Here is a 27428-nt window from a genome sequence, read left to right as displayed (position 1 = left end):
TAATGCACCAGTGAGAGACTCACTGAGATAACCTAGCTTTTATCGGACAAGGTTCCTGTAGATGAGAAAGTGCTGTTCTCCCTCCTACTGATATTCCTTTGAGGACTCTGTCATTTGGAGAGGAGCCTTAAGCTGCTTAGCCTCCTATGGACTTTAATTAAATCATGATAATTTTTTAAGGATCTTCGTCCGGATCTTGTAACTGCTGCTCTTCGTTCGCCTAAACGTCAGAACTTACACTAGGCCTAGCTACTTCGAAGCCGTTGTTGTTAAGCTAGTGCTCTCTCGCCATCCATATAGAGCGTTACGTTGGCTAGGCGACTGGTTTTTGCACCAGGAGGAGTTTTAGGGATACAGCCTTTGATTTCCCTTCTTTTAAACTGGCTTATAGAGCGAGAGTCTGATAGAACACGAGAGAAGTTCTCGGCTTGGGAGTTCATGCCTCTGCCCAGATAGACTTCTCAATTCTGGTAGACTCGCCCTGGCGCCTAGCCAGGAGACGCTCCAAGTTGTTTACAGGTCAACTTCTCAACTTTTGTCGAGCCTTTGAAGTTTTGCTGTTCTATTATGTCACACATAACAAGGCTTCCAGGGATGGTAAATGGTTCCGCCTCAGTCGCCAACCCCGTCTGTTGCCACACCTGCTCCCGTAGACCCTAATGGGCTTTGCTGCAAGACATGCAGTCCAAGCTTCTGTCCTTGATAGAGGACTTAAATGTGGAGAAGAACCTTCTGGCCAACAACCTTCCAACCGGTTGGTTGTGCGCCCTGTTGACGCTGAGGTATCCTACTCGCGTCTGCCAGTTGAGGTGGTTCCTCCACCGATGCGACCCAGTGTGGGTTGCCAGTCGCACGTTGACGTTAAGCGACGCTCGGAGGTGGTTGTTGACGTTCAGTGTGTCACTAGGAAGACGTTCAACAACCAGCAGAGGTGACTTGTTGTGACGCAGTGCGTCAACCTCAGCAACCCGGTAGGGTGTTGACTGCACAACCCAGACAGTCTAGACAGTTCGGGTTGACGCTGTACTTCCTCGCGCACCCATGGTTGTTGACAGTTCACAGACTGTGCAGCAGTGCCATGATATTGCGTCCGGCTCCGTCACGCATCCACCAGTGCGACCGGATTCAGCGAGTCAGACGTTGCCCACTCCGTTGCCGTTTCCTCATCAGATTCGGATGAGGAACCCTCTGATGAGGACGTTGCTGAACAAGACGATCAACCCTCAGCCCTGCTATCCATCCAGAAGATGCTGAAGAAGGAACGCTGCCCAGTCAGGCTGTGGATGAGTCTGGTAGGGACACTGTCATCCGTGGATCAATTTGTGTCACTAGGAAGACTACACCTCCGTCCTCTTCTATACCATCTAGCTTTTCACTGGAAAAAGGACAAGACGCTAGAAGCGGTCTCGATCCCGGTTTCCGGAAAGATAAAGTCTTGTCTGACTTGGTGAAAGGACTATATCAACCTTAGAGAGGGTCTTCCCCTGACTGTTCAGACTCCCAACCACGTTCTCTTCTCGGACGCATCGGACGTAGGCTGGGGTGCGACATTAGACGGTAGGGAATGCTCGGGATTATGGAACTCGAATCAAAGGACAATGCATTTCAACTGCAAGGAGCTACTGGCAGTACGTCTGACCTGGAAAAGCTTCAGGTCTCTCCTTCAAGGCAAAGTGGTGGAGGTGAACTCGGACAACACCACGGCTTTGGCGTACATCTCCAAGCAAGGAGGGACCTACTCTCTGACATTGTACGAGATCGCAAGGGACCTCCTCACCTGGTCAAAAGGTCTAGACATTTCACTAGTTACGAGGTTCATCCAAGGCAACTTGAATGTCATGGCAGATTGTCTCAGTCGGAAGGGACAAATAATTCCAACAGAATGGACCCTCCACAAGGATGTATGCAAGAGACTTTGGGCCACCTGGGGCCAGCCAACCATAGATCTCTTCGCAACCTCGATGACCAAGAGGCTCCCAATATTTTGCTCACCAATCCCGGACCCAGCAGCAGTTCATATAGATGCCTTTCTACTAGATTGGTCACATCTAGATCTATATGCATTCCCTCCGTTCAAGATTGTCAACAAGGTACTGCAGAAGTTCGCCTCTCACGAAGGGACAAGGTTGACGTTAGTTGCTTCCCTCTGGCCCGCGGGAGAATGGCTCACCGAGGTACTTCGATGGGTAGTAGACGTTCCCAGAACACTTCCCCTAAGGGTGGACCTTCTACGTCAGCCACGCGTAAAGAAGGGACACCAAGGCCTCCACGCTTTTCGTCTGACTGCCTTCAGACTATTGAAAGACTCTCGAGAGCTAGAGGCTTTTCGAAGGAGGCAGCCAGAGCGATTGCTAGAGCAAGGAGAACATCCACCCTTAGAGTCTACCAATCGAAGTGGGAAATCTTCCGAAACTGGTGCAAGTCAGTATCCGTATCCTCGACCAGTACCTCTGTAACTCGAATAGCTGACTTTCTCTTATATCTGAGGAAAGAACGATCTCTTTCAGCTCCACTACCAGCTCCCACTATCAAGGGTTACAGAAGCATGTTGGCATCAGTCTTCCGTCACAGAGGCTTAGATCTTTCCAACAATAAAGATCTACAGGACCTCCTTAAGTCTTTTGAGACCACGAAGGAGCGTCGTTTGGTTACACCTGGTTGGAATTTAGACGTGGTACTAAGATTCCTTATGACAGACAGGTTCGAACCGCTACAATCAGCCTCCCTGAAAGATCTCACCTTAAAGACTCTTTTCCTGATATGCTTAGCCACAGCTAAAAGAGTCAGTGAGATTCATGCCTTCAGCAAGAACATCGGATTCTCATCCGAAACGGCTACATGTTCTACAACTTGGTTTTCTAGCCAAACACGAGCTGCCTTCTCGGCCTTGACCAATATCGTTCGATATTCCAAACTTATCGTATGGTTGGAAATGAACTAGAAAGAGTCTTATGTCCTGTAAGAGCTCTTAAGTTCTATTTAAAACCTTTACGAGGCCCGTCTGAAGCTTTATGGTGTTCAGTTAAGAATCCATCTTTGCCTATGTCAAAGAATGCTTTATCCTATTTTATCAGACTGTTAATACGAGAAGCTCATTCCCATCTGAATGAGGAAGACCAAGCTTTGCTGAAGGTAAGGACACACGAAGTTAGAGCTGTCGCAACTTCCGTGGCCTTTAAACAAAATAGATCTCTGCAAAGTATAATCGACGCAACCTATTGGAAAAGCAAATCAGTGTTCGCGTCTTTTTATCTTAAGAATGTCCAGTCTCTTTACGAGAACTGCTACACTCTGGGACCATTCGTAGCAACGAGTGCAGTAGTGGGTGAGGGCTCAACCACTACAATTCCCTAATTCCATAACCTTTTTAATCTTTCTCTTGAAATGTTTTATTATTGTTTTTGGGTTGTCCGGAAGGCTAAGAAGCCTTTCGCATCCTACTTGATTTGGCGGGTGGTCAAAGTCATTTCTTGAGAAGCGCCTAGATTAGAGGTTTTGATGAGGTCCTTTAGTATGGGTTGCAACCCTTCATACTTCAGCTCCTAGGAGTCGCTCAGCATCCTATGAGGATCGCGAGGCTTAGTAAGGAAGACGTACTTAAAAAGGCAGAGTAATTGTTCAAGTCGACTTCCTTACCAGGTACTTATTTATTTTATGTTTGTTATTTTGAATAACTGCTAAAATGAAATACAAAATACTTAGCTCATAATAATGTCAACATGTAATGCTGGTCTCTACCCACCCCCCTGGGTGTGAATCAGCTTATATGATCACCGGCTAAGTTTAATATTGAAAAATGTTATTTTTATTAATAAAATAAATTTTTGAATATACTTACCCGGTGATCATATATTAAAGGACCCTCCCTTCCTCCCCAATAGAGACCCAGTGGGCCGAGGAGAAAATTGGTTCTGTGTTGACATGGAGTACTTGAGTACCTGCTCGACAGATGGCGCAGTTGATGTACACCCCCACCTGTATAGCGATCGCTGGCGTATTTTGTCCTTAGGTTTTTCTGTCGGGCAGCAGAGCTGACAGCTTATATGATCACCGGGTAAGTATATTCAAAAATTTATTTTATTAATAAAAATAACATAATTTTCAAATTTTAAAGAAATAAAAAAAAGTTAAATATTTAAAAAAAAAAATGAAGATAAAGAAAATTCCTCTGAGCAATATTTCCACACTCTCATTAGCATTATTCATGAAATTTAATATTTAATTCAATGCAGTAATTTTCAAGAAAAATAAAAAGAAAAAATAAGATTATTTTTTTATTTTTATTCATAAAAGGAATAATTTTTGTCCGATTCCAATAAGATTTATACAGAATCACCAAAGTAATAATACAAATGTGTTGAAATTATAGAAATCCAATGATATTCAACGATTTTGGCTTTAATGGCAGACGATCCCCTTAAATCATAGTCCTGTTGAAGGCGTTAGGGTTTTGTAGTTAGGAAAAGCACAAATTAAAAATTCTGATACATCTCAATTCAAGGAAATCCCTTCGTTTCATCAATGGGTTAAAGGTTTACCAAGTCCAGTGCCTATGTTTTGGTCTCAGGATGGGCCCACAGGGGTTCATCAGAATGACGGCTCCCATCCCAAAATTGTTAGAAATTTTGGGGCTATATTTATACCCGACCGATTGGCTAATTTTAAGTAATTCATTGAAAAGAATTCAAATTCACCAAGTGTGGTTGCTCAGAATATTGGATTGGTTGGCAATCGCAGTCAATATCAGATCTTTGGTTCAGACTCGGAAAATTCTCTATTTGGGAATGTAATAGCAGCAAGAGTTCCTTTTTGTGTTTTTCTTTCGTGGACTTTGTTATCTGTTTTTATAATCATTGAAGAGTTTAATGTATTGAACAATGATAAGTTAAAGTCATGTACCCTTTAAATTAAATAAAGTGTAACAATTGAAGGTATTTCAGTCCCAGGACTGAACTTAGGATTTAAAGTGAGCATATGGATTCCCCCTTTACATGTATTTAGTTACTAAACGGTTCATGGTGACTACTGCTGGCTAATCACCTAGAAATATATTGAACTTACAGATTTTTTTCTTCAGGTCAGAGAGTGTACGATCCCTTCATCAGTTGCTAAGGGTTCGCCAATGTCCTTACTTTTACATGTGTGGACCAACATTCACTTGCTTATTTAGAGCTGCCGGAGTTGCTGGCATCTCTCAAATGCATGCCCTAATCTCCCCCACTACCAGAGGTTTCCGAGAAGCAATGAAAAATGAAGGTTTGTTTTATATTTGTTTAATAACTGCAATTATATGTAAGGTGTGTAAAGATATATCATCATCATCATTTCCACTGCCTATTGATGCAAAGGGCCTTGGTTAGATTTTGCCAGTTGTCTCTATCTTGAGCTTTTGAATCAATACTTCTCCATTCATCATTTCCTACTTCACACTTCATAGTCCTCAGCCATGTAGGGGGCCTGGGTCTTCTAATTCTTCTAGTGCCTTGTGGAGTCCAATGGAAAGTTTGGTAAACCAATCTCTCTTGGGGAGTGCAAAGAGCATGCCCACACCATCTCCATCTACCCTTCACCATGATCTCATCCACATATGGCACTCGAGTAATCTCTCTTATAGTTTCATTTCTAGTCCTGTCCTCCCATCTAACTCCCAATATTCTTCTGAGGGCTTTGTTCTCAAATCTACAAAATGTATTGGATATTATATCATTGTCATAGCACAACTCATGTCGATATAGGAATACCAATCTCACTAAACTGATATATAGCCTGATTTTTATATGTAATTTCAGGCAATTTGATTTCCAAATTTTTCTTAACCTAACTATTGTCTGATTTGTTTTTATCAATCTTTCATTAAACTCAAATTCTGCTAAAGATCCTGTATTAGAGATCATAGTTCCTAAATATTTAAATAATTCCACCTTGTTAATCCTGTCTCCTTCTAATGATATTTTATCTCCCATTGCATAATCCGTTCTCATCATCTCTGTCTTTCTTCTATGCATCTTGAGTCTAACCTTATGTGATATTTCATGCATTATGGTAAGGAAGCTTTGTAAGTCCTGTGGCATTCTGCTTGTAAGGACAGCATCATCAGCATACTCTAGGTCAGCTAATTTCCTGTTACCTATACAGTCGAATCCTCCACCATCCCCAACTGTTCTATGCATTACAAAATCCATGAGGAGAATAAACAACATAGGTGACAACACATTCCCTTGGAGTACTCCACTGTTCACTGAAAATTCGTTTCATAGGACTCCACTAACTATTATTATTATTATTATTATTATTATTATTATTATTATTATTATAATATTACTAGCTAAGCTACAACCCTAGTTGGGAAAGCAAGATGCTATAAGCCCAAGGGCTCCAACAGGGAAAAATAGCCCAGGAGGAAAGGAAATAAGGAAATAAACGCAATAAGAAGTAATGAAAAATTAAAAGATATTTTAAAAAACATTAACTATATTAAAACAGATATTTCATACTATAAAAAGAATTATGTCAGCCTGTTCAACATAAAAACATTTGCTGCAAGTTTGAACTTTAGAAGTTCTACTGATCCAACTACCCAATTAGGAAGATCATTTCACAACTTGGTCACAGCTGGAATAAAACTTCTAGAGTACTGAGAATACTGTGTAGTATTGAGCCTCATGATGGAGAAGTCCTGACTATTAGAATTAACTGTATGCCTAGTGTTACGAACAGGATGGAACTGTCCGGAAAGATCTGAATGTAAAGAAGGGTCAGAATTAGGAAAACTCTTATGCAACATGCATAATTAACTAATTGAATGATGGTTTGAAAGATTAATATGTAGATTTGGAATAAGAAATTTAATAGACCATAAGTGCCTCTCCAAATTGATATGAGAATCAGCAGCTGAAGATCAGACAGGAGAACAATACTCGAAACAAGGTAGAATGAAAAAAATAAAATACTTTTCAGAATTGATTGATTACCGAAAATCTTAAAAGACTTTCTCAATAAGCCAACTTTTTGTGCAATTGAAGAAGACACAGACCTAATGTGTTTCTCAAAAGTAAATTTGCTGTCAAGAATTACACCTAAAATATTAAAAGAGTTATACAAAGCTAAAGAAACATCATTGCTGAGATCCGGATGTTGAGGAGCCACTGTCCTTGACATGCTTACAATCATAATTTGAGTTTTTATTAGGATTCAACTTCATACCTCATAATTTGCACCATGCACTGATTTTAGCTAGATCTCTGTTAAGGGATTCAGCAACCCCAGATCTACAGTCAGGAGATGGAATTGATGCAAAGAGAGTAGCATCATCTGCCTGTGCAACAAGCTTGTCTTCTAGGCCAAACATCGTCATGTGTGTATAGTATGAAAAGTAATGGGCCAAGAACACTACCCTGAAGAACACCAGATATCACATTCCTATACTCACTATGGTGCCCATCAACAAGAACTCTTTGCAATCTTTTACTTAAAAATTCAATAATGATGCTAAGAAACGACCCACCCACCCCCAACTGTTTGAGTTTAAAAACAAGGGCCTCATAACTTTGCACTTGCTATGCTCATGAACAGACTTAATCAAATTTACATACTTAAGAGGAACTCCATAATAACGCAGGACTCTCCATAAAATTGGCCGGTGCACACTATCAAAAGCTTTTTCAAAGTCCACAAATGCCATCAAAAGTGGATTTCTATACTGTATACTTCATATTGCTGTACCACGTCTTAAAAGGAAAATTTGGTCAGTGTAACTTCTACCTTTTCTAAATCCTGGTTGTTCATCTCTCAGCTTTTCATCAATCTTTCTCTCCAGTCTCTTTAAAATGAGCATTCTATATATTTTCATTACAACTGATGGAAGTGTGATGCCTCTAATTATTGCAATAAGTCAGATTTTTTTTTTGCCATTTTTACCAACATTCCTAGCTCCCATTCATCAGCTTTTGCTTCCAAACACCACATTCCACAAAATAATCTTACAAGTATTCTAGAAGTCTCTTCATTTTCAGCCAACATCATCTCAATACTTATTCCATTGTATCCAGGGACTTTCCATCCATCTCTTGAGTTTTTAAATGATGGTTTCGACTTCAAACACACAGAATTCATTCATTGGGACATCAAGGTCTTCCTCAGCTTCATGTATATCAATCAAATTATTCCCTTCATATCTCCTATTCATGACCTCACTACATATCCAGTTTTTATTGAAAACAAAATTAATTATTTTCTTAGAATCATATCATTGAATAAATCTGCTTGTCTGTTCAGTGCACAAAAGAAAATCTCAGAGGCAGCCCTTTAATAGTATGTAACTTCTTACAGCTTAAATGACAGTATAAGTAGCTCATTCTAACGGAAACTATTTGAAATTTCAGATATTGAATTTGATATGCCATTTCACAGTGCCACTTCTGTGAAAAATAGTTCTGAACTAAAGGATGAACTTGATGGGAGTGATTTTGAAGATAATCTTGGAGGAGGATTAGAAGAGGAAGAAGGAGAGGAAGCAAAGTCTTGGCTTGAGGACCTTGGAGTCGAAACTTCACAATTCCCAAATCTAAATCCAAGTCGTGCAAAATTGTAAGTTTCTATTCACTGGTTAGATTTTTAAATGAAATTAACAAAAAGGAAACCTTGACAGGTCTAATTTAAATTTACTAACTTGAATTTTGAACTTCAATCAACTTGGTTTGGTACTGGTTAGGATATGGTTTGTATTGGCTGTAAATAAGTATACCATAGTACAGTGAAACTTAGTTGTTCTTTAATTCAAATATCCACTGTTGAACTAATGATACCACTATAAAACATATATATGCATAAAATTCACCTTACCACTGCCACTAAACTGGAAGCTCTGTGCACAATTGTTAAACTGTGCACCATTAAACCACTACTGTACTCATTAGAGTAGGCAGTTGTAAAGTCATGCTTCAAGTAATAGGTGTTGACAGAACAACTAAGGTTTTTCCCATCCTTCCATCTTATATTTCATTTATAGTTTAATTTCTGTTATTCAAGTATTTTTATTGTTCATTTCAATCTAAAGTATTCCTTATACTCGTATTCTGCATCATCCATATTCTTTTATTTGTTCCTTATTTTTTTAATGTCAAGGGGTAAATTGTTTCTTTTATTCTTCTCTTCCCTCTTTAATTTCCTTTGTTATTCACATATTTTTTCTGTATTGTTTAATTTAGTCTGGGTTTATTCTATACCCTTATTTCATATATTCCTTAACTTATTATTTGTATTTCTTTTTACGTTCCATATCATTATTTCAGTTTTTATTTTTCAATATTAAACTTAGCCGGTGATTATATAAGCTGCAGCTCTGCTGCCCGACAGAAAAACTCTACGTTCAAAATCCGCCAGCGATCGCTATGCAGGTAGGGGGTGTACTTCAACAGCGCCATCTGTCGTGCAGGTACTCAGTACTCAATGTAAACACAGAACTCAATTTTCTCTCTGTCGTGCCACCGGCAAGACCTACTAAATTCGCTGTTGCTTACTGGATTGGTTTTCACATATTTTGGTGAAGTACACATTTCTAGTTTTGAGCTTTCGCTTTGCAGACGTTATCTTCAATAAATCCTTGCATTCTTTTGTTGATATCGGATTATTTGTTGACGACTTGGATAGTTTTTTGAATTCCCCTTTGACTAATTCAAGATGGCTGACCCTTCTCAAGTCCCTAAATACAGAAAGTGTAGTGCTAGGGACTGTTCAAGGCGTCTTCCGAAGGCCTCTATCGATCCGCACACCGTTTGTTCCAATTGTCGGGATAAAACCTGTCAATTGGAAGATCGATGTGAGGAATGCGTTGGGCTTTCGGAATTCGATTTTCTCGAATTCCAGAAATATTCACGTAGGCTAGAGAGAGATAGAGTCAGGAGAAGTTCATCTCGCTCCGTTGATATTTCCTCTCCTCATGCCCCACAACCTATTCCTTCCCCTGTAGTGGTTGCTCCTGATCCCCCTTCTAGCACTCAACAACCTTCGATGGCAGATATGATGCGTGCCATTCAGGCTCTGGGTGAGAGAGTCGAGTCTTTGGCCAGTGACCGTAACCAGCTCATGGCAGACGTCAATGAGCTGAAGTGTAAGAGTGCAGTGGGTAGTGATAAAGTGAGTGGTAGTGTTGTGGATAGTGTTGTGGATAGTGTTGCGCTTGAGGGTTCGTCTGTTCGTGCCTGTCGTCCTCCCAGTCCGGGACCTCTTGCATGCTCCCAAGCCCAGGGGAGAAGCAATGTCGTACGACCAAAGGGTTCGAGAGGCTTTAATCAGCGAACAGACGTTCCCTCCGTGGTTTCGGGCGTATCTACCCAAGATCGTCCCACCCACACGAAGACGAGAGAGCCCATTTATTCCTCGTCTGCGGAAGAGGTTTCTCATAAGAATCCATAGACCAAGGTCTCGCGGCCTCTTAAGCGCAAGTCGGTCCCTTCCGCGCAAGTCCAACGGCCCAGTTGTAGCCACTGGGTCAGTTCGGACTCGCTGCAGTCTTCCGACGACTGCTCACCTCCTAAGAGAGGCAAAGCGGTACCGCATCAGGCAGTAACTCCGTCTGTTACCGCACCTGCTCCTGTAGACCCTAAGTGGTCTTTACTGCAGACCATGCAGTCACAGTTAACGTCATTGATGCAGGACTTTCGTGCGGAGAAGGTTGACGCTGCACCAACCTCTAGCCTACAACCAACCACGGTTGTGCGTCAGGTGGACGCTGAGGCTACCTTCTCCCGCACTCCATCTGTGAGAGTCCCGCCACCCATGCGTTCCAGTGTACCCTGCCAGCCGCATGTTGACGTTCAGCGACGCACGGAACCTTCCGTTGACGTTCGTGAGGTACAACAACAACCTAAGTTGTTTTGTTTTGACGCGGTGCGTCAACCTCCGCAACCCAGTGTGGTTACCCCTACTCGCCCACAGCAGACTAGACAGTCTGGAGTAGACGCTTTGCGCCCCCGCGCTGCCATGGTTGTTGCCAGTTCACAGACTGGGCAACAGTTCCATGACGTTGCGTCCGGTTCAGTCACGCGTGCACCCGTGCTGCCGGACTCAGCTGACCAGCCGATTGCTACTCCTTTGCCGCTTCCTCCTCAGCTTTCAGATGATGGACTCTCTGATGATGACGACGCTGCACACATTGACGACCCGCATACGGACATCGACGAACCCAAGACCACGCAACCCTCCTTGGACTTTAGAAAAGTTCTTGCTTTGTTCAAGGAGATGTTTCCTGATCAGTTTGTGCCTGCGGCTCCACGCTCTCCTCCGTCAGAGTTCGCTTTAGGCACGCAGTCATCAGCGCCTGCCTTCACGAAACTCGTCCTCGCCCGCTCGTCCAAGAGAGCTTTACGAGTTACGAGTGTTAGGAGATTGGATGCAGTCCAAAAAGAACCTTGGGAAGACAGCATTTACGTTTCCCCCTGCGAGACTCTCTTCCAGATCGAGCGTCTGGTATGCCACGGGAGAAGTTCTCGGCTTGGGAGTTCCTGCCTTTGCCCAGGGCGACTTCTCAAGTCTAGTAGACTCTCCCCGCAGGCTGGCCATGAGACGCTCTAAGATTTGTTGGTCTCCTTCAGACTTAGACCATCTGTTGAAAGGAGTGTTTAGAGCCTTCGAGGTCTTTAACTTTTTGGACTGGTGTCTGGGAGCTTTGAGCAGGAAGATCTCCCCTTCTGACAAGGAAGCTTCCTTGCTCATTATGTCCTGTATGGACAAGGCCATACGTGACGGATCCAGTGAGCTTGCGGCTTCGTTCGTTTCTGGGGTCCTCAAGAAACGGGAAAACCTTTGCTCTTTCCTGTCAGCTGGAGTAACACCGTGTCAGAGATCGGAACTTCTGTTTGCTCCTCTCTCAAAGTGCCTTTTCCCAGAGGACTTGATAAAGGAGATTGCTGCCTCCTTGATTCAAAAAGACACGCATGACCTGGTTGCGTCCTCTGCCCGCAAATCCACCCCTTTGCCTACCTTGTCTAGACCCAGGATGGACACTCCAGCGTCCAGATTCATTCCGCCCTTTCGTGGCAGAGCCTCCAGCAGAGGAGGTGCTCGTGCCGAAGGGAGACGTGGGAAGAAGAAAGGTACCAAGTCCTTTAAGGGCAGAGTCTGACTGCCACCTTCTTCAGACAGCAGTGGGAGCCAGACTCAAGAACTTCTGGCAGACCTGGGAGAAAAGGGGCGCAGATGCACAATCTGTGAAGTTGCTCAGAGAAGGGTACAAGATCCCGTTTGTACGCAAACCCCCTCTAGCAACGTCTCCCATCGATCTCTCTCCCAGGTACAGAGAAGAAGACAAGAGACTAGCTTTGAAGCAGGAGGTGTCTCTCTTACTAGAAAAGGGAGCGGTAGTCAAAGTCCGGGACCATCAATCCCCGGGCTTCTACAACCATCTCTTCTTAGTGGTAAAGAAGACAGGAGGGTGGAGGCCGGTGCTAGACGTCAGTGCGCTGAATGTCTTTGTCACAAAGCAGACGTTCGCCATGGAGACCACAAAGTCCGTTCTAGCAGCGGTCAGGAAGGAAGACTGGATGGTCTCCTTAGACCTAAGGGACGCTTACTTTCACGTCCCCATCCACCCGGAATCCCAACCTTTGCTGAGATTCGTTTACGAAAAGGTTGTCTACCAATTTCAAGCCCTGTGCTTTGGCCTAAGCACAGCTCCTCTTGTATTTACGAGGCTGATGAGGAATATTGCCAAATTCCTGCATTTAGCGGATATCAGAGCCTCCCTCTATTTGGACGACTGGCTTCTAAGAGCTTCTTCCAGTCGTCGCTGTCTGGAGAATCTAAAGTGGACTCTAGATCTGACCAAGGAATTGGGTCTCCTGGTCAATATGGAAAAGTCCCAACTGGTCCCATCCCAAACTATAGTGTACTTAGGGATGGAGATTCACAGTCAAGCTTTTCGGGCTTTTCCGTCGGCCCCCAGAATAAGTCAAGCCCAAGGATGCATCCAGAACATGCTAAAGAAGGAACGATGTTCAGTCAGACAGTGGATGAGTCTGATAGGGACGCTTTCATCCCTGGAACAGTTCATTTCGTTAGGGAGACTACACCTCCGTCCCCTTCAATTTCACCTAGCTGTTTACTGGAAAAAGGACAAGACGCTAGAAGCGGTCTCGATCCCCATTTCTGAGAAGATGAAGTCATCACTGACTTGGTGGAAGGACAACATCAACCTCAGAGAGGGTCTGCCCCTGGCTGTTCAGACCCCCAACCACGTTCTCTTCTCGGACGCATCGGACACGGGCTGGGGTGCGACATTAGACGGTCGGGAATGCTCGGGAACTTGGAACTCGAATCAAAGAACGTTACATATCAACTGCAAGGAGCTACTGGCAGTTCATCTGGCCTTGAAAAGCTTCAAGTCCCTCCTGCAAGGCAAAGTGGTGGAGGTGAACTCAGACAACACCACGGCCTTGGCGTACATCTCCAAGCAAGGAGGGACCCATTCTATGATGTTGTACGAGATCGCAAGGGACCTCCTCACCTGGTCAAGAGATCTAAACCTTTCTCTAGTAACGAGATTCATTCAAGGCGACATGAATGTCATGGCGGATTGCCTCAGTCGGAAGGGTCAAATCATTCCAACAGAATGGACCCTACACAAGGATGTGTGCAAGAGACTATGGGCCACATGGGGCCAACCTACCATAGATCTCTTTGCAACCTCGATGACCAAGAGGCTCCCAATATATTGCTCACCAATCCCGGACCCAGCAGCAGTTCATATAGATGCCTTTCTACTGGATTGGTCCCATCTAGACCTTTATGCATTCCCCCCGTTCAAGATTGTCAACAAGGTACTGCAGAAGTTCGCCTCTCACGAAGGGACAAGGTTGACGTTAGTTGCTCCCCTCTGGCCCGCGAGAGAATGGTTCACCGAGGTACTTCAATGGCTGGTGGACGTTCCCAGAACTCTTCCTCTAAGAGTGGACCTTCTACGTCAGCCACACGTAAAGAAGGTACACCCAAGCCTCCACGCTCTTCGTCTGACTGCCTTCAGACTATCGAAAGACTCACTAGAGCTAGAGGCTTTTCGAAGGAGGCAGCCAGGGCGATTGCTAGAGCAAGGAGGACATCCACTCTTAGAGTCTACTAGTCGAAGTGGGAAGTCTTCCGAAACTGGTGCAAGTCGGTATCAGTATCCTCGACCAGTACCTCTGTAACCCAAATAGTTGACTTCCTATTATACCTGAGGAAGGAAAGATCTCTTTCAGCTCCCACTATCAAAGGTTACAGAAGCATGTTGGCAGCAGTCTTCCATCACAGAGGCTTAGATCTTTCTAACAACAAAGATCTACAGGACCTCCTTAAGTCTTTTGAGACCTCGAAGGAGCGTCGTTTGGCTACACCGGGTTGGAATTTAGACGTGGTACTAAGATTCCTTATGTCAGAAAGGTTCGAGCCACTACAATCAGCCTCCTTTAAAGATCTCACTTTAAAGACTCTTTTCCTCGTTTGCTTAGCAACAGCTAAAAGAGTCAGTGAGATTCACGCCTTCAGCAGGAACATCGGATTTTCATCTGAGACGGCTACATGTTCTTTACAGCTTGGTTTTCTAGCCAAAAACGAGCTACCTTCTCGTCCTTGGCCGAAATCGTTCGATATTCCAAGCCTTTCAAATTTGGTTGGAAATGAACTAGAAAGAGTCTTATGCCCTGTTAGAGCTCTTAAGTTCTATTTAAGACGAACTAAACCTTTACGAGGACAGTCAGAAGCTTTATGGTGTGCTATTAAGAAACCTTCTTTGCCTATGTCAAAGAATGCAGTTTCCTATTATATCAGACTGTTGATACGAGAAGCTCATTCCCATCTGAATGAGGAAGACCATGCTTTGCTGAAGGTAAGGACACATGAAGTTAGAGCTGTCGCAACTTCAGTGGCCTTTAAACAAAATAGATCTCTGCAGAGTATAATGGACGCAACCTATTGGAGAAGCAAGTCAGTGTTCGCGTCTTTTTATCTTAAAGATGTCCAGTCTCTTTACGAGAACTGCTACACCCTGGGACCATTCGTAGCAGCGAGTGCAGTAGTGGGTGAGGGCTCAACCACTACATTCCCCTAATTCCATAACCTTTTTTAATCTTTCTCTTGAAATGTTTTTTATTGTTGTTTTTTGGGTTGCCCGGAAGGCTAAGAAGCCTTTCGCATCCTGGTTGATTTGGCAGGTGGTCAAATTCTTTTCTTGAGAAGTGCCTAGATTAGAGGTTTTGATGAGGTCCTGTAGTATGGGTTGCAACCCTTGATACTCCAGCTCCTAGGAGTCGCTCAGCATCCTAAGAGGATCGCGAGGCTCAGTAAGGAAGACGTACTTAAAAAAGGCAGAGTAATTGTTCAAGTCGACTTCCTTACCAGGTACTTATTTATTTTATGTTTGTTATTTTGAATAACTGCTAAAATGAAATACAAAATCCTTAGCTCATAATAATGTAAACAATTAATGCTGGTCTCTACCCACCCCCCTGGGTGTGAATCAGCTTATATAATCACCGGCTAAGTTTAATATTGAAAAATGTTATTTTTATAATAAAATAAATTTTTGAATATACTTACCCGGTGATTATATATTAAAGGACCCTCCCTTCCTCCCCAATAGAGACCCAGTGGACCGAGGAGAAAATTGAGTTCTGTGTTTACATTGAGTACTGAGTACCTGCACGACAGATGGCGCTGTTGAAGTACACCCCCTACCTGCATAGCGATTGCTGGCGGATTTTGAACGTAGAGTTTTTCTGTCGGGCAGCAGAGCTGCAGCTTATATAATCACCGGGTAAGTATATTCAAAAATTTATTTTATTATAAAAATAACATTTTTTAGTATCTTTTTATAGTGTTTTCAGTACTGTTTTTCCCACCAAATTTTGTATGTACTAATTTTATTTGATGTAGACTTTGTATAGAGGAATTTTCTACCCAAAACTTTATATATAACTCCCTTTCTTTTACTCAAATAACTTGCATGCTTCGCCGAACCCTTTCACGCTTAACTGATTATAGGGGGTCACAGGATTCGCTGGTCAGAGATGAGAAAAATAATCCATGTAAATGACTATACCCAAAGAAATATTGTTGAATCCTTTTTAATTGCCTGTACCAAAGGTCCTAATTCAAACCTAAGCCCTGGTCTGTTTTCTGACTTATCTATCTGGAATTATCAAGAAACTGGCAGCTGTGGGATCCCATTATGTATAAATACAATCCCTTTGTATATGTATACTCATTGTGAGTCTGTCGATGTCACTATTGGACGAAAGTACCAACTCCTATCAAGTCTTAATTTTTTCTTCCGTGGCTATACAGTATATATGTATGTATGTATGTATATATATATATATATATATATATATATATATATATATATATATATATATATATATATATATATATATATATATGTACTGTATATATATGTATGTATAATGGAACCTCTACATACGAATGTCCTAACATACAAATTTTCCAACATCCGAAGTAAAATTCGACCAAATTTCTGTCTCGACACCCGAAGTGTTGCTCCAACATACGAAGTAAACAATACGCGTACGCGTGGAATTTTCTCGAAAGCGTCAACCGTGGTTTGTTGTTGACGCCGCTAGACGGCAGCACATCGGAGGGACGCCAATCGAGCGTCACCTTAATCAGTCCTCTCATCTCGTGCGCATCGTGTGGTTGTTCTCTATTCGCTCAGTTATTAACAGTGTTTTTTATCTTCCTTTTTCACGTGTTGTTTTCTTTGTTTCGTAATCATGGGTCCTAAAAAGCTTAGTTTTGGTTCAGGAAGTAGTAGTAGTGGTGAGAAAAGGAAGAAGTCAATGCTTTCATTAGAACTAATGCAAGAAATAATAGAAAAGCATGAGCGAGGTTTACGTGTTAGCGATCTGGCTAAACAATATGGCCGGAATATGTCTACGATCTCGACGATCATAAAACAGAAGGCAGCCATTAAAGCAGTGAAACCTTCGAAGGGGATCACGATTATTTCCAAACGTCGTAGTCCTACCCTTGAAGAGATGGAACGCCTTTTGTTAATATGGATCAAGGACAAGGAGATTGTTGGCGATACGATCACTGAAACGATCGTTTGTGAGAAGGCCAGCGCTATCTACAGTGACTTGAAGGCGGCGCGCTCTCGGGGTGACGTGGGGGAGAGTTCAGCCGATCCTACGACGGAGGAATTCAAGGCGTCTCGAGGTTGGTTCGAGAAATTTAGGAAACGGACCGGGATTCATTCAGTTGTTCAGCATGGAGAAGCTTCGAGTTCGGACACCAAGGCTGCTAAAGACTTTGTTAAAAAGTTCGAAAGCATCGTGGCGGAGGAAGGCTACGTAGAGCAGCAGGTGTTCAACTGTGATGAAACCGGTCTGATTTGGAAAAAGATGCCTAGTCGAACGTACATTACCGCCGAAGAGAAGAAAATGCCTGGACATAAGCCAATGAAGGATCGGTTGACTCTTGCGCTTTGTGCCAACGCCAGCGGGGACTGCAAAATTAAGCCTTTATTAGTTTACCATTCCGAAAACCCTAGGGCATTTAAAGCACATAGAATTAATAAAGACCTGCTACATGTTCTATGACGTTCTAATTCTAAGGCTTGGGTTACTAGGCATATCTTTGTGGAATGAGTAAACGTAGTTTTCGGCCCTGCTGTCAAGAAGTACCTTCATGAGAGGAATTTGCCTTTGAAGTGCTTGTTTTGTTTGGACAATGCACCCGCTCACCCCCCCGGACTCGAAGATGATATCATCGACAAATACAAATTCATCAAAGTGTTGTATCTCCCACCGAATACCACCCCTATCCTCCAGCCCATGGACCAGCAAGTCATCTCTAATTTTAAGAAGCTATACACCAAGCACTTATTTAAGCAGTGCTTTAATGTCACGCAAAGCACCAACTTATTTTTGCGTGAATTTTGGAGGAGCCACTTTAATATCGTGCACTGCTTAAAGATCATAGATGAGGCTTGGGAGGGAGTACTTGTCGGACCCTGAATTCAGCTTGGAAGAAGCTTTGGCCTGATGCTGTTGCTTGCCGCCGAGGAAGACGTCGAAGAGATTGTATCCCTTGGCAAGTCCATGGGTCTGGAGGTGGATGAAGATGACATCATTGAACTCGACGATGAGCATCATGAAGAGCTCACCACCGAGGAAATCAAGGAGCTGCAAGCCATGCAGCATGATGAGTTCCAAGCGCAGTTGAGTGAGTCGGAGGAGACCAAAGAGGTAGGCCAAACCTTAGGTACGGCGGAAATAAAACAGATGTTGGCATATCATCAACACGTGGTTGATTTCATTGACAAGCATCACCCACAGAAACTTCAGGCTTGCCATGTTGTTGCGCAGTTTGATGATGTTTGCTTAACTCATTTCAGAAAAATCCTCAGAAGCCGTACCAAGCAACTTTCACTCGATAGTTTCTTTAAAAAATCTCTAAAATGGTCTAGTGATCATGATGAAACATAAAGAAAGTGAAGCAAAGAAAAGGAAGACCGAATCGAGTGAAAGTGATGAAAATTAAAAATAAGAAAAGAAAAAAAATGCAAAAAAAAATATAAAATTATAAAAATGAAAAAAAAAAATAAGCTAAGTCAAGTTAAAGTTCACGTAGTGTAAGTTATCGTACACGTTATCGTACAAAGTCGCCATCCCTACCTCCTCGCTGATTTTCCATCTCCTCCTGCGTAGCAGTCCCTACACCTGTGCTGGCCTGTTGCTAAGGTAAAGTGTTACATAAAAACCCCTTTTCTGGGCTCGAACCTGTGCCGCCCAGTGAATAAGCTCCATTTAGCACTTATTCTTAGGTAATTTACTGCTAAATATACCAGAGAAAAAAATGTAAAGGAGTGCTAGGTTAACTAGCTCGCTCACCTATTGGTGTCGGTATAAAATTGGGCGTATAATCCAGAGGTCCCGCACTATTTAGATTCATCCACGACAAAGACCCCAATAGAGGAGAGCCGTTCAACCTCACTCGGCACCTCCAACTCTGCATCCGCTCAGAACCCAACTCCTTTTAGCACGCCTTTATGGTAACCCGCTTTTTGTTTGTGCTCTCGTGTTTTTGCGATTTTCCTTTGGATTATGGCTTCTTCATCGGTTTCCCAGGAGACACCGTCTAAGTTAAGTACCAAGCTATGTTTTGCTGTGTTTTGAGCAATCTAGATCGTTTAATATTTAAATTATAGGAGTTTATTCTCTTCGTTCATATCGATCTTGCTTGATTCCGCTTACAGTTGGTACTCCTGTTTTGAGAGCTTTTAGTTTCACTCGCGGTGTTACTATGTGTATTATTTTTATTATTAATTAAATTTTATTTGTTATTGTGGATATTCATTATTTAGTGTTTAGAACCCTCGTGGTTCATATTTAGGGCCGATATCAGTTACGTATCGTATGGCTTGCCGACCTTCGTTACTAGGCGGCAATGTTATTTTATAAGCCATCAGGTGTGTCCTTTGTGATTTATTTATTATGTTGCATGCCTTGCCCTAAATTTTTTATGTGTATATTTATATAATTTTTCAACGCTATTACTATTATAATGAATATTTGTGCTATTACTCCGTTTGATCTGTCTGGTTGGGGATCGTCAGTTGGTAGCCCTGCTGCTCCGTATCACGTGATCCTCCCCCAAGTTCCCCCTCTCGCTAGGTGGGCGGCTAGGCTTCTCTCCCCCCTCCCCTAGGGGACCGTTGCCTTCCCTCCTTTTAGAGGGGGTAGTTCAGTGTTTATGGACTTTGTCCTCCGGGTGTCCCGGCGGGTTCGTCTCTGTCTAGACTGGTTGGCCACCGGTCAACAGAGTTGGATCCCGGTGCACCCTATTGTATATTCACTTATCACACTTTTATTATGTTATACGAAACCCTCCGGGTTCGGTTGGCGGTTCTTATCTACAGTTCCGCCCCCCTATTAATTTATAACAGTTCCTATGATTATATATGATTATATATGACAGATCACTATCCCGGAGTTCCTATATGAATTGGTTTATGGATATACTTTTATTTCCCGGCCCGGGGCTTAACCTCGCTCCGGGAAATCAGACACCATGTATCTTAATTCTTTGTTGCATCCTTTTTATGCTCCCGGCTCGACCGGAATGGATAGCTATACTTTAGTCTTAAGTTAGACTTATGTTTAGGCCCGGGTCCTCCGGACCCGCCCCTACTTAAGAGAATTACAGTTTCTCATATACTATTCTTTTTATAGATGGTGCATTGTCAGACGACGGCCTGTGCGGCTGTTCTTCATCAGCCTTGTGACCATACCGTATGTCGTTCTCACGCCCTCTGCGGAGTTCAGCTGGAGGACATCGTGGTATGGCACCCTGATAACTGTATGGTCTGTTTTGACCTCATCACCACCCTTGGATCTGACTCGGTGAGTCCCGTTGGCTATGTTGCCTTCTTATTTATTTTACCTTTTTTTGGTATACATACAATATTTAGTAAGATCTCTATGGTCTTGAAGGACCACTGGGAGTCTTCCCTTTTATAATTCCCACTATTATTTCAGGCATCCCCGGAGCAAAAGTCTGCGGCTCGGGCCACACTGAAAGTGTGGGTTGGTGGTTTTGCCCGAAACGTGAAATCCAAGCAGCCTTACGTCCTATCCGAAGACTATTGTGCCATGATCTATCCTAACGCCAAGTCTTCAGCCGCTGTGGCTAGGCATGTTGCAGCTCCCATCATTGCCCACATTGATGCCACCATAGCGGGGTTCATTGATCAAGAACAAGATCCGTCGGATGCCCCCGGAGATCTGGAAGACAATGTTGCTTCCATGAACCTGGATGTTGAACCCATGTTATTGGATGATCCGGATGCAGGTAGGGTGGTAAGTGAGGCAGGTGTTACCGGCGCTGAGATTCCTATCCTCAGCCCCGCTCTTTCTTCTTCATCTGATCGCTCTTCCTTTCATGGTTTTTCTGGGGACCGTGATTCGTCTCAACGATCACACCCGGTTCCCCCCAAGGATAAGTCTACATCTAGAACCTTACCTGAAGCTCGTAAGCCTCACAAGGCTTCCCATAGTTCTAAGCTGAATACAAACCCGTCATCTAAGGCTTCTGGCTCCTCCTCTAAGTCTCACGACCTGGGAGTACAATCCGCCACTCCTGCTCCTAGCCCGGGCCTTTCCGAATCAGCCATGCTTCGCATTGTGTCGGAGATGCAAGCTAAGTTGGTGTCGGAAATGCAGGCCAAGATGGACACGATGTTCTCTAACATCGGTCAGAGACTTGGGGCATTAGAGCAAGGTGCTCCGGAGCGAGTCCAAAGCTCTCTCATCCCGGATGCCTCTAAGCTCCCGCCGTTTACCAAGAATAATCCTTGGCGCATGGCTCTTCATTCCCCGTTCTCAGACGGAATGTTAACTTTGGAAGGTCTTGGCACTCGTCCTCTAGAGGACTTTGAATTCTTTCCTCCTGGTCTGGCATTTCCATTTCATGGTTATGCCAGGCTTACCGAGGAAGCTCTGGTTCGGTTAGATAAGGTCCCCAAAGAGACTGTCATCTTCCCAAAAGAACAAGCCCAATCTGTTTGGGCTAGGTTCCTGAATGACATTGGTTGCACCAACACCATGTTGACGCCTTATAAGAGCTCCTTCACAATGTTCTTAATGGACAAAAACACCGTGACTCCATGCGTCAATAAGGTAGCAGAGCTTGCTTTCCAATATGCTCTGGAGGAGAAGCCCTTGCCTCCCATCCGAGAGGTGGATCCGATCTCCCTCCTTCTTCCTTCTGGCATTGAGTGTTGGGACAATGTCCATACCACTTTTACCTCTGGCAAGCTATCAGTGGACTGTGCTTCAGTTATGTTTAGTGAGCGGCTTCCCCGTCTCCCGGAATCCCTCATTAAACAGGAGTATGATTCCCGCCTACGTGTTGGCCGTACTCTGAACTTGGCCACGTCCACGGAGTCGATAGCCTTAACTTATGATACTGAGAGTATCTTTAAGTCTCTCAATAAGGCTACGTTGCAGTCATTATACTACGACCTTTATGACTTCGCTATTGCTAAACGTAGGTGTCGCAAACACGTCCTGGCTGAGGCGACTATTAGGCACGAGCCTAATAAGCTTATCCGGTCCTCCTGCTGGGGTTCAAATCTCTTCCCTGAGGATCTTGTAGAGGAAGTCTTGGCAGAGGCCACTAGAGTCAATCAGAGCCTTAAAGCCCGTTGGGGTTTGACTCCTAAACGGAAATATGACCCCGCAAATTACCAAGCCCGGGGTAGGAAGAAGCTCCGCCCGTATACCTCCACCCAGTTCAGGCAACAGCAGAGTAGTTCGTCCAATTTCCGACTGCCTCTTCCTCCATCTCCCGTTGCTCCTGCACAGCCTTCCACCTCTCAGGCTCCTTCGGACGACTATGTCACCGTTCTGCTCCCTAAGAGCCAGCTTTCCAGTGCCTCCACCACTTCTCCTGCCTTTAACCAGTCTTATGAGGCTCATAGCTCTTCCCAGAGTTATAACAGAGGTAGAGGCTACCACCGTGGTTCAAACCAGAACAGAGGTAGAGGAAGATTCTTTCGCAAGGGAAAGAACTTCCGAGGCGGACGTGGAGGCAACTCCTCAAGCCAATACTGAGGTGCAGCAGGTAGGGGGGAGGCTTTATGCCTTCCGCAACAAATGGAGGTTCAGTCCCTGGGCTTTCAGTATCATCTCCAAGGGACTGGGGTGGAGTTGGATTCAAGGGCCTCCTCCTCCGAACAAATTTCATCAACATTCCACTCCGGACCTAGTCGAATTTGTCCAGGATCTGTTACAAAAGAACGCCATACAAGAAACGAAACACCTGAAGTTTCAGGGTCGGCTGTTCAGTGTCCCGAAGAAGGATTCAGACAAGAGAAGAGTGATTCTAGACCTATCCCTTCTCAACTTGTCCATTCAATGCGACAAGTTTCGAATGCTTACCGTCTCGCAGGTGCGGACCTTACTTCCCCGTGGGGCCGTCACCACCTCTATCGATCTTACAGACGCCTATTATCACGTCCCGATAGCGAGACACTTCCGTCCGTATCTAGGCTTCCGCCTAGGGGACAAAAATTACTCCTTCAAGGTGATGCCTTTCGGGCTCAACATCGCCCCAAGGATCTTCACAAAGTTAGCAGAAGTCGCTGTTCAGGAACTCAGAAATCAAGGGATTCAAGTAGTAGCCTATCTGGACGACTGGCTCATTTGGTCAGACACCTCCCAAAATTGCCTAAAAACCACTCACAGAGTCATCCAATATCTTCAATCTCTAGGCTTCCAGATCAACTTCAAGAAGTCCCGTCTTCTTCCGAAATCAAAGTTCCAATGGCTCGGCCTGCAATGGGATCTTATATCTCATACTCTGTGTCTTCCCAAACCCAAGAGGTTAGAGATTGCAAGGAACACCAAACGCTTTCTCAAAGACAAAGTAAGTTCCAGACGACTCCAAGAGAGGATTCTGGGGTCCCTTCAATTTGCCTCAGTGACGGATCTACTTCTGAAGGCAAAATTGAAAGATATCAATCGTGTCTGGCGTTCGAGGGCGAACCGGAAGCTCCGGGACAGGAAAGTCCGCCTTCCTCCCATTCTACGGGAAAGACTTCTTCCTTGGACAAGAGCCAACAATCTGTCAAAGTCAGTTCCCCTTCGATTTCCGCCTCCGAAGTTAATCATTCACACGGACGCATCCCTATCAGGTTGGGGCGGCTATTCTCAGCTCAGGAAAGTTCAAGGTCTTTGGTCTCCCTTATTCCGCCAATTTCACATCAATGTGCTGGAGGCCATGGCAGTTCTTCTAACCCTGAAACGTCTCGCTCTACCCAAGAGACAACACCTTCGTCTGGTCCTCGACAGCGAAGTGGTGGTCCGCTGCCTCAACAGAGGCGGGTCAAAATCAGGGCCTCTGAACCATGTTCTAGTAGCCATATTCTCCCTAGCAGCCTCGAACCGTTGGCATCTTTCAGCTGTCCACCTGGCGTGAGTCCGGAACGTAGTGGCAGACGCCTTGTCCCGGACCTCCCCTTTAGAATCGGAATGGTCACTCGATCTAAAGTCATTCCGGTGGATTCTCTCTCGGGTTCCCGGTCTCCAAGTGGACCTCTTCGCCACGGAATCCAACCACAAATTGAGAGTATATGTGGCTCCCAATCTAGACCCTCAGGCTTACGCCACAGACGCCATGTCACAGAATTGGGACATCTGGGAAAGGATTTATCTCTTTCCCCCCGGTGAATCTTTTACTGAAAGTCCTAGACAAACTGAGATCCTTCAAGGGACAAGTAGCCTTGGTCGCACCCATCTGGCCCAAGAGCAACTGGTATCCTCTCCTGCGAGAGTTGAGACTATATCCTCACCCGATACCCAATCCGGTTCTGTCTCAGATAGTACAAACACGCGTTGTGTACGCTTTCTCAAACATTCAGAGCGCCCTAACTTTATGGACTTCATGAAGTTTGCGGCCATGCATGGTGCCAATATCGATCCTCAAAACACCCTGTTCCTAGAATCAGATAAACGGGATTCCACCATCCGCCAATATGATTCTGCAGTTAAAAAGTTGGCAAAATTTTTGATAGACTCAGACGTGCACTGTATGAACTTGAACCTTACAGTCACTTTCTTTAGAACTTTATTAGAATCAGGTCTGGCAGCCAATACTATCACCACTATTAAATCTGCTTTGAAAAAGATCTTCCTAGTGGGTTTTAACATAGACTTAACCGACTCTTTGTTGGCTTCAATTCCGAAAGCCTGTGCCAGACTGAAACCGGTTACTCGTCCTACCCCAGTGACCTGGTTCCTTAATGATGTACTCAAATTGGCTTCTGATACCATTAACAGTTCTTGTGATTACATTCCCCTTCTCAGGAAAACACTTTTCCTGGTGAGCTTGGCTTCCGGGGCAAGAATTTCTGAACTGGCAGCCTTGTCGAGAGACCCGGGTCATATTGAGTTCCTTCCTTCGGGAGAGGTCCTTCTTTCACCTAACAAATTCTTTTTGGCTAAGAACGAAGACCCTCAGAACAGATGGTCCTCCTGGAAAATTGTTCCCCTCACGCAAGATCCGTCTCTGTGCCCTGTTACTACTCTTAGGTCTTATTTATCCCGGGCCTCCTCTAACTCCTCGGGGCCTCTATTCATTAGAGAACAAGGTGGTACCATTACCATTAAAGGGATCAGGCAACAAATTTTGTATTTTATTAAACAAGCTAGCCCTGACTCTTTTCCTCTTGCACATGATATCAGAGCGGTTGCTACTTCGGTGAACTTTTTTCACCACATGAATTTTACGGACCTTTCCAGGTATACAGGGTGGAAATCACCGTCAGTGTTCAAGAAACACTACCTTAAACATTTGGAAGCCCTAAAATTTTCTACAGTAGCTGCAGGGAGCGTAGTTACTCCCAGGTAACTCACATGTTAATTCCTTGTCATTTTATCTCTCCCCCTTACCTGCCTCATTTATACCCTATTTGTATTCGTTGGTTTCGCACCTGAATACTGTTATTATATTTGTAAATTTTTAACTCCTGAGTATCTGTATATATTATCACTCACGGCATTATTATACCTTACCTTATTTGTCAGTTGTTCTACCAAGTGGATTTATGTTCCTTTTAAGATACCCTTATAATTGTTTTTGGCACTCATCTCTGATTAAAGCAACTTGTATTTCCCTTACGCTTATGTTTTTTCCTTTATTTTGCAAGTTTGGTGACATTTCTCTTGTATATATTCACTGGGCGGCACAGGTTCGAGCCCAGAAAAGGGATTTTGACGTAGGAAAAATCTATTTCTGGGCGAGGGACCTGTGCCGCCCAGTGAACCCTCCCAGCTCCTCTCCCTTGGAGTCCCCAAACTTTGGGTGCTAAGGAGTTGGGTTCTGAGCGGATGCAGAGTTGGTGGTGCCGAGTGAGGTTGAACGGCTCTCCTCTATTGGGGTCTTTGTCGTGGATGAATCTAAATAGTGCGGGACCTCTGGATTATACGCCCAATTTTATACCGACACCAATAGGTGAGCGAGCTAGTTAACCTAGCACTCCTTTACATTTTTTTCTCTGGTATATTTAGCAGTAAATTACCTAAGAATAAGTGCTAAATGGAGCTTATTCACTGGGCGGCACAGGTCCCTCGCCCAGAAATAGATTTTTCCTACGTCCAAATCCCTTTTTTATTTATTATTTCTTTGTTATTATTCTTTTTTTAGATAATTATTATACTGTATTGTATTAATGTTATGTGTAATTATGTGTAGCCATTTATTAAGGAGTTATTATGGGTTTTTAGGCTGAGGAACGAATTAAACAAATTACCATGTATTCTTATGGGAATATTTGGTCCAACATACGATCGTTTTAGCATACGAAGCAGTTTCTGGAACGAATTAAGATCGTATGTAGAGGTATCACTGTATTATCAAATATGAGTCAAGCTTACTCCCTCTCTCCCCAAAGTTGAGATTGTTTTACGTTAGGAGGAAATATTCTGCCTCAGTGGCTGGCGATTACCTTTCTCCCATATTTATTCTTTTAGGATTGATATCTTGGGTATTGGAGAGGCTTCTCTATTCTAAACTTAGTCTGGGGCACTCGGATTATCTTTTCCTACTCATTAGTTCGAATAAGTCATGGCTTTAACTACCTAGTAGTTATTGAAAAATTAATAACTCAACCTAGGGTTAGGTTTTCATAGGGCATATTTACTAGGTAAGTGTTTGGTATTAGGGACACACAGTGAGTTAGATTCAAGTTAAGAGGAAGAACGTAAAGGTTCAAATGCACAAAGTGGTAGTACAGATATTTATCTTTATTTGTGGAATCTTTTCTTTGGAAGGATTTTTGGTAATGACATACCTAGATTGTTTTTGCAAGGCTTTATCTAAAATAAACAGGTTTTATTATAAATTTACTAGGCATTAGGTGCTTTGGTATCTGAGAAATATGTTGTAAGAATATACTGTTAATTTATTTATTAAACTTGGTGTAAGTAAAAGGTTTCTTGTGGGAACATGTTTGGAATCTAATCTGGAAACTCGAATGATTATAAGTTTACTTTGGGTTCATTGAAATGAGTCAAATGGTAGATAAAATTTACTAATCTAGATTGTTGTTGTCTATTTCACTAACCCACCTCCATCAGTGTATGAAATTAAGCAATAAAAACAGAATTTTAATTCTAAATGCTATTATATCTATACTCGCCTTTTCATGTACAGTACATCCCCCCTAAGACAAGACAAAGGTAATTATGATGCATCATCGTCTACAGGCAGATAGTTGCCATCGACTGCTTGATAGCTCAGTTGCCAGTGGGGCAGGCATTTTGCAAGGAAAGGAAATAAAAAATATTTATTCTGGGCTAGGCATCGACATTTAAAAAGCTTTGAGAGAGGAGCAATATGAACATCAGGTTAGAATAGAAATAATAAATTTTATAATT

At 43.5% G+C, this 27428-nt stretch overlaps 2 protein-coding genes across 2 annotated transcripts in view; both read left to right on the top strand.

Moving 5' to 3' along the window:
- LOC137631718 (protein downstream neighbor of son homolog) overlaps positions 1 to 27428 on the top strand; it is a 129678-nt gene that overhangs the window by 63354 nt on the left and 38896 nt on the right. Inside the window, exons 6-7 of the mRNA XM_068363600.1 lie at positions 5078 to 5256; positions 8382 to 8586. Coding sequence (XP_068219701.1) covers positions 5078 to 5256; positions 8382 to 8586 — 384 coding nt within the window. The remainder of the gene's footprint in view (positions 1 to 5077; positions 5257 to 8381; positions 8587 to 27428) is intronic.
- LOC137631631 (uncharacterized) lies at positions 20167 to 27365 on the top strand. Its single transcript, XM_068363504.1, has 3 exons — positions 20167 to 20393; positions 20529 to 21801; positions 27220 to 27365. Exons 1-3 carry the CDS (start codon positions 20223 to 20225, stop codon positions 27363 to 27365), a joined length of 1590 nt encoding a protein of 529 aa, XP_068219605.1. The 5' UTR covers positions 20167 to 20222.

The sequence above is a fragment of the Palaemon carinicauda genome, chromosome 40, assembly GCF_036898095.1.
Source record: "Palaemon carinicauda isolate YSFRI2023 chromosome 40, ASM3689809v2, whole genome shotgun sequence".
Taxonomy (NCBI): domain Eukaryota; kingdom Metazoa; phylum Arthropoda; class Malacostraca; order Decapoda; family Palaemonidae; genus Palaemon; species Palaemon carinicauda.
Note: the sequence above shows the minus strand (reverse complement) of the source record. Positions and strands in the feature narration are given on the sequence as shown.

Coding starts and splice junctions, on each gene's coding strand:
- LOC137631631 (XM_068363504.1), top strand. CDS start 20,223: ATGGTGCATTGTCAGACGACGGCCTGTGCGGCTGTTCTTCATCAGCCT. Junction 20,394..20,528: donor CCACCCTTGGATCTGACTCG/GTGAGTCCCGTT, acceptor CTATTATTTCAG/GCATCCCCGGAGCAAAAGTC. Junction 21,802..27,219: donor CCATACCACTTTTACCTCTG/GCAAGCTATCAG, acceptor ATCCCCCCTAAG/ACAAGACAAAGGTAATTATG.